We start from the raw sequence: 16,573 nt of genomic DNA on the forward strand, positions 1-16,573 counted from the left end.
GGTAAAAGGAAGAACAGAAGTGTTTCAAGTGACAAATCCCAAGGTTATGTCCTTGTCTCCAGGGAAGATTAATCCTCAGAGTTGAGGATGATTGGACTCTTTAAAGGCACTTAAATAGAAATTGCAGTTGGCTGGATTCACTGATATCTACATGAAGTAATTAGAGAGGCTTGTGTAATTCTGAGGGATGTGGCCTAAAAATGAATTTGTTTAGAATGTCTGAATGACAGACACTCTCAAATGGATGTTTTTTAAGCCTGTTATCAGACAGACCTGCCTCAAAGTGACTCTTATCAAAAACCAAATGTAAGCTGGCATCGGCTTGACTGTCCCGGGCTGAGTTTGGCACCTGCCTTGCTCTCTCTGTATCTTCCACAGTGCTGTAATTTTTTTGATGTTTTTTCACCAAAAGCCATCTGGGATTGTTGTTTTGAATGAATGCTCCCAGAAATGCACAGTGCAGCAGTTTTTCTGTCCACCTGAAGAAAAAACCAGTGTAACAAATAGAGTACTTTATCTTCTTTTGACACAAAGCACCTTTTTATTTCAAGACTGAGTTTTTTAAAACTTAATGTCTTCATGGGCTGCCTGTGTGTCATTTCTTGAACATGACAAGTACAGCGTGTAACAGCAGAAATTTTCTCTTCCACGTTGTAACTGGGTTTACTGGTGAGTATGTAATGAGTGGACTTTGTAAGGAACAGGCAAGCTCTTTGTTTAGTCAGGAATTGGTGAGTGTGGAGAAACGGTGACCTCATGCCTTCTTGAGATTTGAGGTTTGCAGCCATGCTCTGGTCCCCTTTGCAAGGAGGATTTGACAAATGGGGGAAGCCAGCAGCAATATTTCACTGGGCTTTATCTGCAGTTTGCAGCCCCTTGCTGATCAATGGGGAGGGGCAGCAAACAAGCAAAGGGTAAACAAGGTTTGGTAACTGCTTTAACCCCACTTGTATTGCCTGTGCAGTGGCAAGGAAACAGTTCTGGCATGAAATAGCTTCTCAAAGGCCAACTTAGCCTTCTTTCACTTTAGAGAGCAGAGAAAATTGCCTAAAGATTCAGTGGTAGCTGCTGTGCAAGGTTTAGAGCAAAAAAAAGGAGAGTGGTTTTGCTTTGACAGCCATGGTTTCAAAGGGGCTGTGAAAAGACAGACTCATTCCTGCCTCCTGCCTTGGGAGTGAATTAATTGTACTGCAGATACATAAATTCTGTGTGAGAAGAGGCATCTCCACAGAAATCTGAGTGGTACTGCCCAAATCAGCCTCCCACTGAAGGGCTGAGGAGAGGAGTTGTTATTTCTTTGTGCTCTTTTCAACTGGAGCCCTTGAGTGAGGGTTTTTGTTGATCAGGAACCATCTCAGCCTGGAAAGGTGTACTATTCTTTATTTCCTCCCCATGTCAATGTGTTATAGTTGTTTTGCTTTTCTCTTTTTCAGCCTGCAGCCCATCTCTTTCCCAGGGAAGTCATGTTTCTTACCAAGAGGGAAACAACCAGGGATGGCATTTCTACTGCCCCTAAACCCCTTGTTTCAGAGTCACCAGGATGGGTCAGGTTGGAAGGGACCACAGTGGGTCACTGATCCAATCTTTTACATCCAGACAGCTCTGGAATATCCCCAGTGAGGGATCCTCCACACCCTCAAAGTTGACTTTTCTCTCTGTATTTGATAATTCCACCTTTGTGTAGTTCAGTCACTTCTGCTGTAGAATTGCCAGGTGTTTGATTAACTTCATAGTGAATTCTGTGCCTGCTGGAAAATGTGTTGTCCCTGCAAGTCGCTTCAAGTTTTTTGTCAGTGAAACAAATTGGTTCAGCAGCACCAGGCTGCCTCATTTATCCAAAGAGATCTCAGAGCTGCTGATGTGTAATGAAATTAAGGTGGTTGTTCACTCCACGCTGGACTTGTTACTGAGAGTGAGTAATGTCACCAGGAATTAGTGACCTCAGCTCCAAATGTGGTATCTGCTGAAAAATAGATGTCACTTCTCCAAGCTGGTGAGCATGGGAGGTGGAGAACCAAGTGTTGTTTCAACACCCACATTCTTGTGGGTGAATCACAGCCATGGACCCTTTCTGCTGAGCCAAGATGACAATGGTGTATTTACACCACCACTGACCTGCTAAAAGTGGAATATCAGCCATGATACTGGTTGGGGTTTGAGTTTTTCTTAATCATCTTTGACATGAAAAATGTAATTTGTTGTGGTGAATGCTCACAACCTCTGACTGTCAGGACGTGCTGAAGTACCTACAATAGAGGCGGTATGATTCAAAAAGAAGATTGATGTTTAAATATTTGCTTCTCCTGGGGAAAAACATAATCTGCCTGAAAAACAAAACCATTTTTCCCCTGCCTGTGAGCATTAATTTCTGGGAAGGGACAAAAATGAATATTTTCCTGTGGATGTACAGTGCCCAGATTCTGTTCTGTGACCAAGTGCCACATGGGAATGTGTTACAGTTCTGCTTGATTAACTGGAATCCAAAATCCAGCCCAAGAGCTCCCAAACAGCCTTTCCCTGGCCCCTCAGGTAAATCAGTGAAACCAGACCTTGCAGAATGGGACATGAGAACGTTCCACTGCTGCTCACTCCAGAGCTTCTGCTGGGTCTTTGCAGGGACTCCAAAATCAGTGATTTTTGGAGAAATTCAGCCTGGGTGCCATGGCCAGGACATCCCTCCTGTCTTTGTGCCAGGGAGGGATGGGCAAATGCTGGAAACTGAGGGAGGAATTAGAGTTTTTCCTTCTGTGATATGAGCCCCTTTGGGTATCAGTTTCCCTTTGCTACAGGACATTTGAATTTAGCCATTGCCTAGTTTAGTTCTCCTTAAAAGTTCTTGGGTTTTTTTAATTGCGTCACATTCTTTGCTTCTTGTTCATGAAAAACTTAACAGCGCCTTACAGAGTTGTTGAAAAAGCTCTTCTCAGATTCCAGAGATGTCAGAGAGGATTCTTCTGTTTGGAGGTGTGGAAATCTTCAGTGAAATAATGTATTTATTACTTCATTTCCTGAAATATTTCGGGTCCAAACTTGAAACTGTTCAAGTGTACATAAAGCGCTGGCAGGCAGCTCCTGCTGAGGGAGTGAGCTCATCCTCTGCTCTGGGGAGGCAGCTAAAGCATCAAATCTAGAAAAAACTGCATTGTTTGTGTGCTGTGCCCTCCCTGCCATTCCCCCAGCCCTGACAGTGACAGCTCAGGTGAGACCCCACCTGCAGAGCTGCCCCAGCCCAGGCAGGACCTGGAGCTGCTGGGGAGACCCAGAGGAGGCACCAGGATGGGAGGAAAGGCTGGGAGAGCTGGGGTTGTTCACCTGGACAGGAGCAGCTTTGGGGTGACAGCTGTGGCCTCACAGTGCCTGAAGGAGCTGCAGGAAAGATGGAGAGAGAATTTTACAGGGACCTGGAGTGACAGGACAGGGGGGAATGGCTTCAAATTGCCAGATAGAAGGGTTAGATTGGATATTAGGAAAAAAATTTACTGTGAGGGTGGGGAGGCCCTGGCACAGGGTGCCCAGAGCAGCTGTGGGGCCCCTGGATCCCTGGCAGTGCCCAAGGCCAGGCTGGACAGGGCTTGGAGCCACCTGGGACAGTGGAAAGTGTCCCTGCCATGGCAGGGGTGGCACTGGATAAGTTTTAAGCTCCCTTCCAACCCAAACCATTCCACGATTCTATGACAAGCTCCTTTAAGGGCCAGCAGAATTCTTTCACCTGCTTTTGGAAATCTTTTTGGCTGCCCCTGGATCCCTGGAAGTGCCCAAGGCCAGGTTGGCAGCTGGGATAGTGGGAGGTATCCCTGCCCATGGCAGGGTTTGGATGAGATGCTCTTTAAACTCCCTTCCAGCCCAAAGCATTGTGTCATTCTATGATATACTTCTGTTAATATTAGTGTAGGTACAGCTTTTGAAATCCTTCTGGCACTTGCTGGCACTTGAAATGTTCCACCCTTTTGTTTGGCTCCTTTGAGGTCGCCACCTCGATCTCACCTCACTCTTTCCAAGAGGAATGTGGCACTCCTGTCCATCAGAGAGCTGCAGTTCTGCTCCACACCTGCCTTAATCCCACCAAGATTTGTGAATTCTCTGTTTGAACCTTCTTAGGAATGACCCTGCTCATCTCTGTGATGCTGCTTTACCAGTTTGTTTACATTCCCATGAGGAAGGTGAGAAAGTTTTTTTGCCGTGTCCTTTCAACTCTTGGATTGATGAAAAACCATTGTAGCTGATGTTAGTTATTAGTTAGTTATTAGTTAGTTATTAGTTAGTTATTTGATGTTAGTTATGGATGTGGGGTCCTGCAAACCTCTGACATTGCCAAATGGGCTTTTTTTATTTCTTTGTTTGCAACCCTGCTCTCCATTGAAAGAAAAGACACTCTAGATGTGTCAGGAAATTCCTTTGTTGTACTGATGACAGCCTAATTCTATCTTTAGCTTCAAATTCTGGAATTGCAAGGCCCAGCCTTCACTTTATGAGAACAGGGATGACCTGGAGGAAGAACTTTCCTATCAGCAAGGTTGTTGTTTCCACTCTGAAAGGATGTTAATTGATCAGCTCAAAGATACAACTTCTCCTTACAAGTCTCGCCTTTCTGAGGGGAGGAAGAAACTTGCCCAAAGCTAAATATAAACAAGGTGCAGTGGAAAATGCACATGTGCCTGCTGTGGGAGTGTGAAGTGATGTCTCCCTTCCCAAAGCAGCACGAGCTGCAGGTTAAGGGAGTTCAGTGAGCAGTTGTAAATCTACACCCTGGTTCCTCCTGGTCATGAAAGATGACTCCCAGGCTCTGCCATGAGTGGCACAGGGTGCCCTGTGAGCTGCCAGGTGCAGCCCCTTGTCACAGACATCTTGTGTGAAAAATCCTTTCCTGAGAAGCTGAGAGACCTCAGGAACAAAATGTAAACATTGATTATCTGCTGCTGTGGAATGCAACAGGTGGATCTTTGATTGATCCATGTTAGATGTTTCTAATTAATAACCAATCTCAGCTCAGCTGGCTCAGACAGAGAGTCCAAGCCACAAACCTTTGTTATCATTCTTTCTTTCACTATTCTTAGCCAGCCTTCTGATGAAATCCTTTCTTCTATTCTTTTAGTATAGTTTAATGTAATATATATAATAAAATAATACATCAGCCTTCTGAAACATGGAGTCAGATCCTCATCTCCTCCCTCATCCTCCCACCCCTGTGAGCACCATCACATCCCCTCTGCCCATCCAGGCTCCCTGCAGCACTGCTCACACCTTCCACTGCCTGGGCTGCAGCAGGGAGGCAGCTCTTGCAACAGAGCACAAGGTTCCTCTCTGTTCCCAGGCTACAAATACTCCTCCAAGTGACCAATGCCTCAGGAACCTGGAGGCTTGTTGGAATTTTTACTGCAGGTGCTTGCAGGAACGTCTGACCTGAGGGCAGGTAAAACCTGTTCCCCTCTGCCATGCACACAGCTCCTCCCTGTGCATTACAAATCATCTCTGCTGTCTAATCCTCATTCTTTTCTCTTCCCAGCACAGTGTAAGTGCTCTCCTGGGATTGCTTTCAGTTCTGGGAGGCAGGCAAGGAGCCAGTGGCAAAATGAGAAAGGTTTTTCTAGTGCAGGCAGATTTTTAACCCTTAGGTCTGAAAGGAGCTGCCACAAATCTCTCATTTCTTGGGGTGTCAGGTCTCCTGTTACAATAACTCTTGTCAGCTTCATAGATTGTTTGAGACATTTGCTTGATTTACTTATTTTTATAATATTAAAAATTAAAATTAATGAAGCCTTCTTTGGGCTTCTGTCCTCATAGCATTTGATCTCTCTGGTGTCTCACAAACAGACTTTTCAAGCTGTCATTGAATCCTTTACATTTCAGATCTTCTAACTTGGGGTTTAAATAGAGTGGAGAAGGTGGCTCTTTGTCCTGGCCATGCCATCTCCATCATTCTCCTCAAACTTTGATGCCATTTGGGCTTCCCCTTGCCATTCTGTTTTCACTAACAGGGATCAGACTGAGGAAATTGTATAAATTGTGGCCAGTATCAGATGAGAAGTTGCCTGGAACCCTGAGGAGTGTTGTTCCTGTGCCAGACTGTGAACCCTCCTAGCTCAGAATGTGTCTTTTCCAAGCAATTGATTGTTCTGCCAGGAGATTACACATAGCCAGTCCTTTTTCCTTTGGGTTGGTGATCATTTGGATTTACTGTTGTCAAACATCAGTGAGCAAAATCTAACTGGCAGTGTTTGCCTCTTATCCCAAACTTGTCTTTTTTGATTGTTGTGATCATTTCAGCATCCTTGTGCAAGCCTTAATCCACCTTCTGTCCTTCCCTTCCCTTCTCCTTGGCTCAGGTTCTGGATGTCATCCTTCAAGCCTCTGCTTTCATCCATAAAACCTTAATCAAGCACTTTTTGTGGTGTCTCTGCCTAATCCAAGCTTACTTAGGCCATGGAAAAGTTAATTTGTGGTGCTGGGTGTTGCTTATGTGATGAAATGACAATCTCAGAGGAGAGAGCTCTGCCTCATATGACATCAGCTTTCCAGTGAGCTGTTTAAAAAGCTGGATTATTTTTTTCTTGTAAAGCTGTGATGGGCCATCATTTCAATACTAGTAAATATTTCTGATGGTGAGAACAAACTTCCTTTTATAGTATCCACACGCTGCTGTTTTTACTGAATCCAGCCTGGAGCTGTTTCCTATTTCTGAGTGTTGGCTCACACTCGGCAGCTCCTGGTGTTCACGTGCTCTGTCTCCCTCTGTTTCTCTCTCAGCTTTTTTAGCCTTGTTGATCTATTATTGTGACTTTGGCCAGACGACGCCAGCTTTCAGCATTTAATGGGCTGGGAGAGAGCAACAGCTTCCTCTGCCTGTGAGACCATGATGTCATCAGCTACTTTGGGCTCTTTCACCATCCTGGTGCTTCGGTGGATGTGGAAAGAATGCAAACAGCACTTTCCAGATGTTCTCAGGGCAGCTGGAAAACCATACATGGATTGTTTGCTTGGGGAATATTGCTGCTCTGCTTAGGTTCGGCAGTGAGAAGGGTGATGAAAGCACAGCTCCTGTGCTGTCAGGTGTCTCACAGAGGGTTGTTGGGGTGTTAAGTGATGGCACAGCTTATTCAGGACTCCAGCTGGGCACCTGAAATATCTTCCTACCTGCTCTCCATTCCTCTCTTCCCTTCCTTCCTCCAGCTTCAGCTCCTGAGTGAAGCACAGGATCCTTCTGACCTCCTGCAAGGCAGATGCTGTTTTGTTCGTGCAGTTCCTCAGAGTTACCTCAGCAGATGAAGATAAAGAAGAGAACAGTTAGCTAGTTTTTAAACTCCCAGTAAAACATTTGATGTAGTAGGAGCTCCTGAATAAACACAGGGGGGTTTCATCTTGGTGCAGTGCAGACTGGGAATTTGGAAGCCCTCTCCAGGGCTGGAAAAAGCATCAGCTCTCACCCACTTGTGGCATATCCAAAAAAGTCTATTTTTAGGGAGAAGCGGTCACTTCCTTCTTTAGGGTGGGTGGGTGGGTGTTTTTAATGCATTAATTAATTTTTATTGAGTGATGGAAAAGCTGATGTCAGAGCTGCATTGCGGTTGGGCGTGCAGGGGCACAAGGTGGTAGGAAATAACACAGCTAACACATGAGGGCAGGGAGAGTTTAACCATGGACAGTTTAAAATAGCCCAGCTGAGCCCTATGGATATTAAAAACTATGACTGAATCAAAACAACCATCTAATATTAAACTGGACTTAGCTGGGGGAGGAACAAACCTGTTGGGTTAATTTCTGTTGTTGTATCCAATGTCCAAGGGATGTTTTTTGGTCTCAACACCTGCATTTCTGACTTAGGGGTTATCTATTTTTGACTTTGCAGGGGCAATACAGGTTGTCTTTTACTGGGGTTTTTATTCAGGAGTCTGTAGAGTATCCTTTCCTTTTTACAGTGGTCTATAAACTTGTCCAGCATGACTTCTTGCCTGGCTGCTCTCACAGTTCAGATTGCACAGATCCACAGCAGGGAGGGGGAGGGAAATGCTTTGGAAATGGGAGCCAAGGCAGAGCACAGTTACATAATTGTACAAGAGAAAAGGAGGTTTTTTTGTTTTGTTTTTCCTTCCCATATCCTCCTGCCTACTGAAAAAATGTTGTTGGAAGGCTGGATGGAAAAAACTTCAGCATCGTTCATCCCTGTGGGGGCATGAAATGTATTGAAATGTTCCACCTGTTTTATGGCTGGTGCTTTTCCTCTTTCAGGTTTGACATCTACAGGAAGGTGCCAAAAGACCTTACACAGCCAACCTACACAGGGGCCATTAGTAAGTAACTTCTTTTTGATGTCCTTGCATAGCCCTGGTCTAAAATTAAAGATTGTTTGGCCTCTCTGTCTGCAGGAATTCTTTTAAAGGGATGGTAAGCATTGGAAAGGGTGTCCTTTGTTGCTGAGGCAGCTTGTTCTGCCCATCAAACAGCGGAATGGTTTGTGTGAATTCAGAACTGAAGCATGGTTTGGGTTGGAAGGGGCCCCAAAGAGCCTCCAGCTCCAACCGCTGATAGGGATCCACTCTCACTCCCATGGATCAATCCACAGACTCTGGCTGATACACATCTCTTGCCTTGGGCCCCTTTTCCTTCCTTCCTGCTCCTGAGGGAGGCTGGAGGCTGAGTAATGCCATTTCACACAATGATGTGCAGCGAGCTGGCTGGGCAGAGGGCTTGGTAAACATTGATCAGGCTGATCCTGCCAGGCCTGTCATTGCCCTGCTCATGCAGCTTTCCTGTCCCTCTGAGCAGGGACTTCCTTTGATCAGGGAGCTGTGCCCCACTCAGCCATGCTGGGAGATGGGTCAGTAGTCTTGTGTGTCATTGCTGACGTGAGTGATGTCACATCCCTTGGTGACAGCACGCAGGACTGAGTCAGTGCCAGTGAATCAGGACACAAAGGAAAGCCCTCTGTGAGCTGGAGAAACTCCTGCCTGTGAGCATGGCTGGAGAACAGGTTGGTGTGGAGTCTCTGTCCTTGGGGATGCTCCAAACAACCAGAGCTGGGCCTGAGCAGCCTGCTCAGAGCAGGGGAGTTGGGTGGGATGGGCTCCAGAGAGTCCCTGCCAGCTTCAGCTATCCTGTGCTTCTGTGGAGATAACACATTTCCCTAAATATTTACTCTCAGAGTCCTTGTCCCCTGAGCTCTCCTGGCCACTGAATTCCTTGTATCCCAACTCCCGTGTGGGTTTGCTGAAGTTGGGAACAAAGAGCTTGACTCAAACTGTTTGGGAATTCAGGGGCGGATGAGATTTGGTGTTTTGAAGGAACACTTTGAACTGGTGAGTGATCCTGCCTTCTCTGCTGTTTTGGAAACTCAGAGTTCCCACACTGCCACTGGGCTCCCTTTGAGAATTTGTCTTGTTATGAATCACCTGCAAAAGAGTATTTTAGAAGCAAAAAAAACCATCAAAGGCCACCAGAGTTTAGGCTTTCAGATCTGCAGTAAACAGCTCAAGTGATAAGTGTGTTGTGGGAAGGCTTCAAGGTTGTGACTCTTACTTACAATTATTAGCTGACTTATTTCTCTCTATTGTTATTTACAGCTTCTCAGGCTTTGATTTTCTTCTCTAACTGGTTCTCCTTCTTTTTCTCACAGTGTTTTTAGGCAGCCTGATAGAAGCTTCTGAACCACACAGGCAGCCAACAAACTGGTGCCTTTGCCTGAGAGGATCTTGTGAGCAGCTTTTCTAAAGGGCTTTTTTCTGTCTGACCAAGCCTGTGGCTTGTAATTTGAAAGCCACTAATCAGGTGTTGTAGGAGGCCATGGATGAGACCAGCCCATTGCCAGGCCAGCTGGGAGCCTGGGAAGGTTGCATGACCTGGTGAAAAATTGCTTTAGGGAAGTCAGCTTGTGTTAACACTGGGAGCTTGAGTGCAGGGGAAGGTTCTGCCTCTCAAAAAAGCTTTTAGGCTTTAGTAATCGTGTGGAATTTCTATGACTGCAACTTTATTTTGGCTTTCTTTAAATCCTCCGAGTTTTACAGAGCAGATATAAAATAGTCCATGATATCCAACTATTAATTTAGGCCTTTTCCATATGATTTCTGCTGAAACCTTAGTTCAGTATCACTTCTGTGCTGAAGGCTTTCTGGGATAGGAATGGACCTACTACAGGGTTTCAGCAGTGACTTTTGGATTGTGTAAAGGTCTATTTTCAAAAACAAAGGTTGAGGTTTATTAGGGAAGAAGGCACAGTTCAGATTACAGAAGAAAAGAGATGGAAAAGAACAGCTCTGCTCCTCACCAGGCTGAAGGGGCCAGGGCTGAAGGGAAGGAGCAGCTAAGGGAGAGGAAGTGTTGGGGGATTTTGAGGGAGAAGAGCAGGTGGTCTCAAACATGAGCAAGCTCAGAAGCCAACTGGAGTTACTGAGCCTTTCTTAGGTATGGATTTTTAACTCCCAGATTTGCAGTGAATGCTTTATACAAGATACTTCAGATCTGTGTGGCAGCCACTCAACTACAAACAAGTTTTTTAGGAATGAAGAAACCAAGAATTGACTTGGAGTGAGGTTTGTCCAGAACAGCAGAGCCACTGCTGTGGGCTTCTCTGGGAAGTGTGTAGAAGTCACTCATTCCTTTCCCTCAATAAAAGTCCCTTCTTCTGGCAGCATCCCTGTCGTGCTGTTGTCCCTCTTCCACCAGTTTTTCCAGGTGCTCCCACTGTGTGTAGCATGTCTGTGGTGCCTGTGTGACAGACGTGGTGACAACGTGGCCATGTTTGGGTACAGAGGCAGCAGCAGCAGCGCTCCTGGCTGCCTGACAGTTGGCATCTGGCTGGGCAGGAGCTCTGGGGCTCTGGAGAGGAGCCTGCAGCTGCTGGCACCCTCCTGCTGCCCAGCCATCGCTGTGGATGCATAGTTTGCATGCACATGTTGTATGCACACATGGAAACGTTATCCAGAAATACTCTGTGCTGTTTGGGGGCTGGAGTTTTAAATACACATCAGGAAATATCCGAGTTATGATTCACATGGCGCCTGTAACAGGACCCGTTCCTTGTGCTTCATAACAGTTTGCTCCACTGAATAATAAATACTATTAATTTTATGCCTTAATATAGACATGGCTCCATGTTCTCAGTCTGTGTGATGTGTTAAACACTTTGCCTTTCTCTCATTTCTCCTGGGGTGGGGAGGCAGGGCCAGGAATGCACGCAGCCGGGGTTTGGAGTAGAAGGGATAAGTACAAAAAGGTCAGTGCAGGAATACAAACCTTGGCAGAGTTTCCCATCCTTTTGGGATTGCAGATTAGCACTGTGTCTACACCAGCAACCTTTGATATATTGATCATGTTATCATATTAGAGCTTTAGAAAACCTGTCTCAGATGTTGTTGGAGCTCTGTGGGAACGTCGCTGTGCTCTTGCAGCTAATGAAGCTTTATGCATGAATTGTTTGATTCTGTCTGATCCCAGCCTTTAATCTACTTTTCCAAATATAATACACTTGTCAAATGTGGGTGGGTAGGACTGCACATTTGCATGGAAGCAGGTAAAAGCCTTCACTGTGAAAGAAGCAGCTGAAGCACCCCGTGCATAAATTCCTGTGCTGGGAACGTCTGTGCCTGCAGCTCCAGCTGAGAGAGGAGCTCCTGTTCTGCAGCTGAGGAAATGCTGCCTCTGGAGAGAGTAACTGATAATGCTGGCACATGAGCCTCATGGCAGAAGCTCCCCCTGCCCTGGAAATGTGTGTATAGAAGAGTTGAGCAGTGCGGTGTCCTTTTTCCCAGAGGGTGCTGCAGCAGATGCCTGAGAAAGAGCAGCAGGGGCAGGTTAAACACTGCGCCAGGCTTTGCTCAGTTGGCTCCTGAGCTTCCTAAGCTGGAGTTGGTACCTTTGTGTTTAGTATCCCTCAGTGGATTACTTCCTCAGGGCATGTGTGATTCCTTTTTGTAATCTAACAGGTTTTATTTCTTAAGCAACCTCAGCATCTGTAGTCAAGAATCCTCAGAATTTAGTTGTGTAAAGGAAAACCTTCCCTTGTTTTTAACCTCCCCTTTCCATGTAGTTCCCATACTGGAAGAGACAGTGGGTGATTGTTCCCCACTCACCTCCTTCAGGCTGCTCATGATTTTATGTCCCCCTCTCATGTCCACCTTCAGTATTCTCTTTTAGAGCTTCAAAACTGACTCTGTGGTTTGAGGACTGGGAAAAGCATTGAGGAGCTTTGAAAGTCAGTCCCTGCCAGGCACTTGAGGGCATTCTTGCAGAGTTTTTTAGATATAGCTTAGTGGAATTTTACTGTGCTGTGTTTGGTAAGTATTGTCACGAACCTTCACTGCAAGAGCTGAACTGAAAATGGACTTGAGGGAGCAAGTACTGGAAAAGAAGAAGGTATTTTGATTATATAAGTGGCAGAGAAGGAAGTTTAAAAATTGGAGGAGAGAGGAAGCTGTGGGAGAGAATTTAGTTAAGAGAGTTAGTAGTAGCAGGCTTTCCTAGAAGTGCTTGAGAGCAGAGAGGTCTGGCTGATGCCGTGGAAAGCCTTTATGGGATTATAACAAGCAGCAAGGAATATGGGAAGCAATTAAAGAAAAAAGGGTTGTCTACGTCAAACACTCTCCCTGCAACGGCCAGAGATCAGAGATCTCGCGTCTCTCTGTCAGTGATCAGCACTACAAACACTGGATCTACTCATGTGCTGCCTTGGTTTCTTTTTTTGGGCTCTTATGTAGGTGTGGATGTTCTGACAAGAATTTGCTGCTGTGCTTTGAGCAGAGCTTTCTCCTCATGCCCTGTGCCAGGGTCTCAGCAGCTGTGTGCCCATCTGAGGTTTCTCTCCAGGATTAATGGCCCTTCTTGCTTCCTGTTTTCCTGCTGGTCTTTGGGGTTTTTTTTCCTCTCTTTCCTCATCCTAGCTAGGCAATAATAAAGTACTGGAATGCTCTTCCCAGGGAGGTGGTGGAATCACCATCTCTGGATGTGTTAAAAAAGACTGGACGTGGCACTGGGTGCTATGGTCTGGTTGAGGTGTTAGGGCACAGGTTGGACCTGATGATCTTAGAGGTCACTTCCAACCTCATTATTCTGTGATTTTCTGGCATCTGTTAATCCCTTGCACTTTAGAGTGGGTCAATAAATGAATCCACAGTTGAAATTACCCTGATGAGGAAGGGGAAGCAACGCATTTCTCTTTCCTCAGAGCTGGAAGAACGAGGCACGAGGCTTTAGGTCACTCAAGGCTCTGTCTCAGTACTTGCCCTCAGCACCTCTTTCCTTCCCTTGCCTCTCACGTTCTTTACCAAGGGAGTGATAAAATTGTTCCCAGCCTGTTGTTACTTGAGCTTCCCGAAGGAATGGGCAGTCAGGCTGTGCAGGTCATGTGGAATAAAGTTGAGGAACGTGGCTTTTTTTAAAAAAATGTATTTCCCAACCCTAATTAGTGGCTCTGGTAGAGTGGTCATTTCACAGAGGGCTGTGCTGGGATGGAGGGGTTGTGCTGGGATTGTGCTCTGGCTGTCACTCAGTTCCTGCTTTGCCTTTCTGTGAGTGATTCCTGGTGAATTTGGTATTGTATTTAACACAGGGACACACTGCAGCCCTGTCCCCTTGAGCTGGCACATCCTTGCCTGCTCCAGTCATCCCTGATCCATGGGATTTACAGCTGTGCTTCCTTCCAGCCCCTCCTGGGCGGGTCACTGTCACTGCTGCTTCAGTGTCCCTGCTCAGGGCTTGGAGTAATTTCCTGGTAAAGAGCAAACAATAAAATTCCAGCTATTTTGGGTTCCCTCCATGCAATTCCGGGTCGGAATTCCTCAGAATTGTTGTCTGGCTACCTCACAATTCCTTCAGTGGGGATTTTCCCTCTTTGCAGACTCAGCAAATGGAGAAATGAGAGAAGTCAGGCACTGGCTGCACTACTCCAGTATTGCCATGTCTCTGCTGTCCAGCTCTGAGGTGCCTTTGGAACACAGAGCTTTGGAACCTGACTGAGAGCCAAAATGTCCCCTCATCCCCAAAACAGTGTGAGGAGACTGTGTGCTTTCAAAGCAAGGAGGTGCTGGTTTCTTTTTGCCTTCTGGAGGTTTTAATAGTGATAAAATTGAGAGCAAAGGCTCTAAAGAAGTGATGCTGTCAAGAAGAGGGATTGATGGCACACCAGCACTGTGTGCTGGAAAAGGAGAGTGTGGGAAGATGGAAATCATGACAGAAAAAGTGGCCCAAAAGTGGAAGATACCCCTGTTCTGGGAGGCTTTTCTATTATCTAGAAATTATTATCTTATTAATAATATCTCTAAAATATTATCTTGCCTGTAAGCAGAATTAAGACATGCCTTTGGTAAGTCCCAGGGATGGGAATGCAGTGGTCAGGATTTTATGTGAATTTGAGAGCTTTTAGTTTTTTTTCTTGTGTGCAGAATCTTTTGGTGTTTGCTCAGTGGGAAAGACACAAGTTTGATATTTATGCATTCATAAAATAATTGAATTTTTAATGGTTCCTCAGGATGTTTGGATATTGGCGTGGCATTGAAGTCACTGCTCTGGTGGACTCCTCTTGATGAAGGACTCTAAAAATTGTTAATTCTCATTTGTGTAAAGGTGGCATTGATATGGCTGTGTGAAAACAGTTTTTGTCTTTGTTACACATACAAAACTAACCTTTTCCCCTCCTTGCCTCTGTTCCAGTCTCTGTCTGCTGCTGTCTCTTCATATTGTTTCTCTTCCTGTCTGAGCTCACGGGATTCATAGCCACTGAAATGTAAGTAAAAGTCATGTTTTCCCCTGTTTGTGTGCATGTGAATCTTTACAGCTTTACTGTTATCTGACAGAAATATTCCTGTCATTTCACTAGGTCATTTAGTTGCCTAATGGGTTTGGGATTCCTTTAGGTTGAGTCCAAATTCTCAGACAATCATTCAGCTTTTTAATTTGCTAAAATTAATAGGCAAACTTGGTTCTGAACTATTTTTGATAGAGGATCCTTTATTAGCTGCATGCTGGATTGCATAATTAGCAGCATGGAGAAATGGATTGCATCAAATAAGAATTATTAATTTAATATCAATAATTGCCTTTTTTTATGATGTCAGAGCTGAATCTCTGATTCATGCAAGTAGTTTTATTAATGTGTGAATTTTTTTCTTCTTTTGTTGAGCCTTACTAGGAAACCTTATTCACAGGTTTTGTGTCTGAGGACAAGTTGCCCCAAGTGGTGTCAGCTGTGAGAAAATGGAAATAATTTCTACTTTTTAAAATTATTCATTCAACAAGTATGAAGTACTTATTAACACCGAGTTAATCAGATTTTTATTTTTTCCCTGTGTTCTCATGTTCTTCCTGCCTCAAAGTAAAGTTTTAGTAACTCTTAACACATCTACCTTTGTTTTGGGCTCTAGGAAACCTTCTCCATCACCCTGCTGATGTGGCAGTGAGCTCACTGAGTGTGAGGCACAGTTCCTGGATAGTTGGGAAGGGTGGAACTTCTGTCAGGCTCACATGATGGTCCTGATAGCCACAGATGTCAGTGCTGAGCTAAAAGGCTCTGAAACCTTGCTCAGATTGGCCATTTTGATAACCAAGAGAGGCTCTTGCATTGTTTTTGTGCAGCTCTGTCTTGGATCAAGAGTATGATTTCAGGAATAATGTTGAGGTTGACTAATGTTTAACTGAAGGCAGGAGTGTAATCAAGCTTGAGATCATTTTTTGTGCCTGTTGCACGTTTACTTCAGAGATGGTATCTCACATTTCTTGCTTGCTCACAGTTTCTTTGACTTCAGTTCCGTGTGTTTGCTTGTGAAATCCGGGGTCACCTTATCAGCCACTTCACAGAGCTGAGTTTCCTTGGGTTTCTTGTTTTAAAAAACACAGAAAAGCTAGACAGACTGCTTCAAGCAAAGCACTGCTTTTTCTTTCTCTCCTCATAGATCTCATTCTCTTGCCTGGTTTTCTTTTTTCTTCCAGTTAATGCTTTACAGGAGGAATTAGTAATATTTACCTAGTTTTGACCCAGTTACTGGAGAGTACAGCTTTATGTAGTGGCAGTTTCCTGACTAGAAATTCCTTTTTGAACAGCACAATTGCATTACTCTGAGGAATCTCCTTGCTTTTTCCTTAAGAAGATGATGCATTTTCCACAGAAATATTGGGAAGTGCTGTAGGCACGCTCAGCTGACAAGTTCCTCATTAAGACCTCAGAGAGATGGTGAAGTGCCTTTCCCAGCAGGAGCTGTGTGGGCTGGAGGTGTTTGCAGGCAATAAAGCAGTAAAGTTGGAGAGGGGATGTCACACAAGAGTCTGGGACAAATGACTGCAGGAACCTGATTCGTCACGGGCTGTCCAGCACAAAAGCTCACACAAAAGAGTGGGAAAACCTCCTCCTGGTGAGTTACAAGTCACCAGACTCTTGCTGGGAACATTCACCCCCAGCAGTTGTGAAAAGGCTCTCCCAGAACAGTGGAAATGCTTCAGAAAGTCACTTCAAGTCCTTCCCAGTTCAGCCACTTCGAAAGCAGGAGTAAACTTTTATTTTCCGTTTCTTACTCATTGGTTTCTCTTCTGAGAAACCCAGTACAAGTTGTTGTGAGCCTCTTGTGGTTCCCTCTCAGTCAGGTATTACTGGCAGTGA

At 45.1% G+C, this 16,573-nt stretch overlaps 1 protein-coding gene across 1 annotated transcript in view; it reads left to right on the plus strand.

The window, feature by feature from the left end:
* The window catches only part of ERGIC1 (endoplasmic reticulum-golgi intermediate compartment 1), a 52,339-nt gene that overhangs the window by 13,234 nt on the left and 22,532 nt on the right, over positions 1–16,573 (plus strand). The window contains exons 2-3 of the mRNA XM_064724732.1: positions 8,224–8,285; positions 14,635–14,707. Coding sequence (XP_064580802.1) covers positions 8,224–8,285; positions 14,635–14,707 — 135 coding nt within the window. The remainder of the gene's footprint in view (positions 1–8,223; positions 8,286–14,634; positions 14,708–16,573) is intronic.

This window comes from Zonotrichia leucophrys, chromosome 13 (assembly GCF_028769735.1).
Source record: "Zonotrichia leucophrys gambelii isolate GWCS_2022_RI chromosome 13, RI_Zleu_2.0, whole genome shotgun sequence".
In the NCBI taxonomy this organism is placed as follows: Eukaryota; Metazoa; Chordata; class Aves; order Passeriformes; family Passerellidae; genus Zonotrichia; species Zonotrichia leucophrys.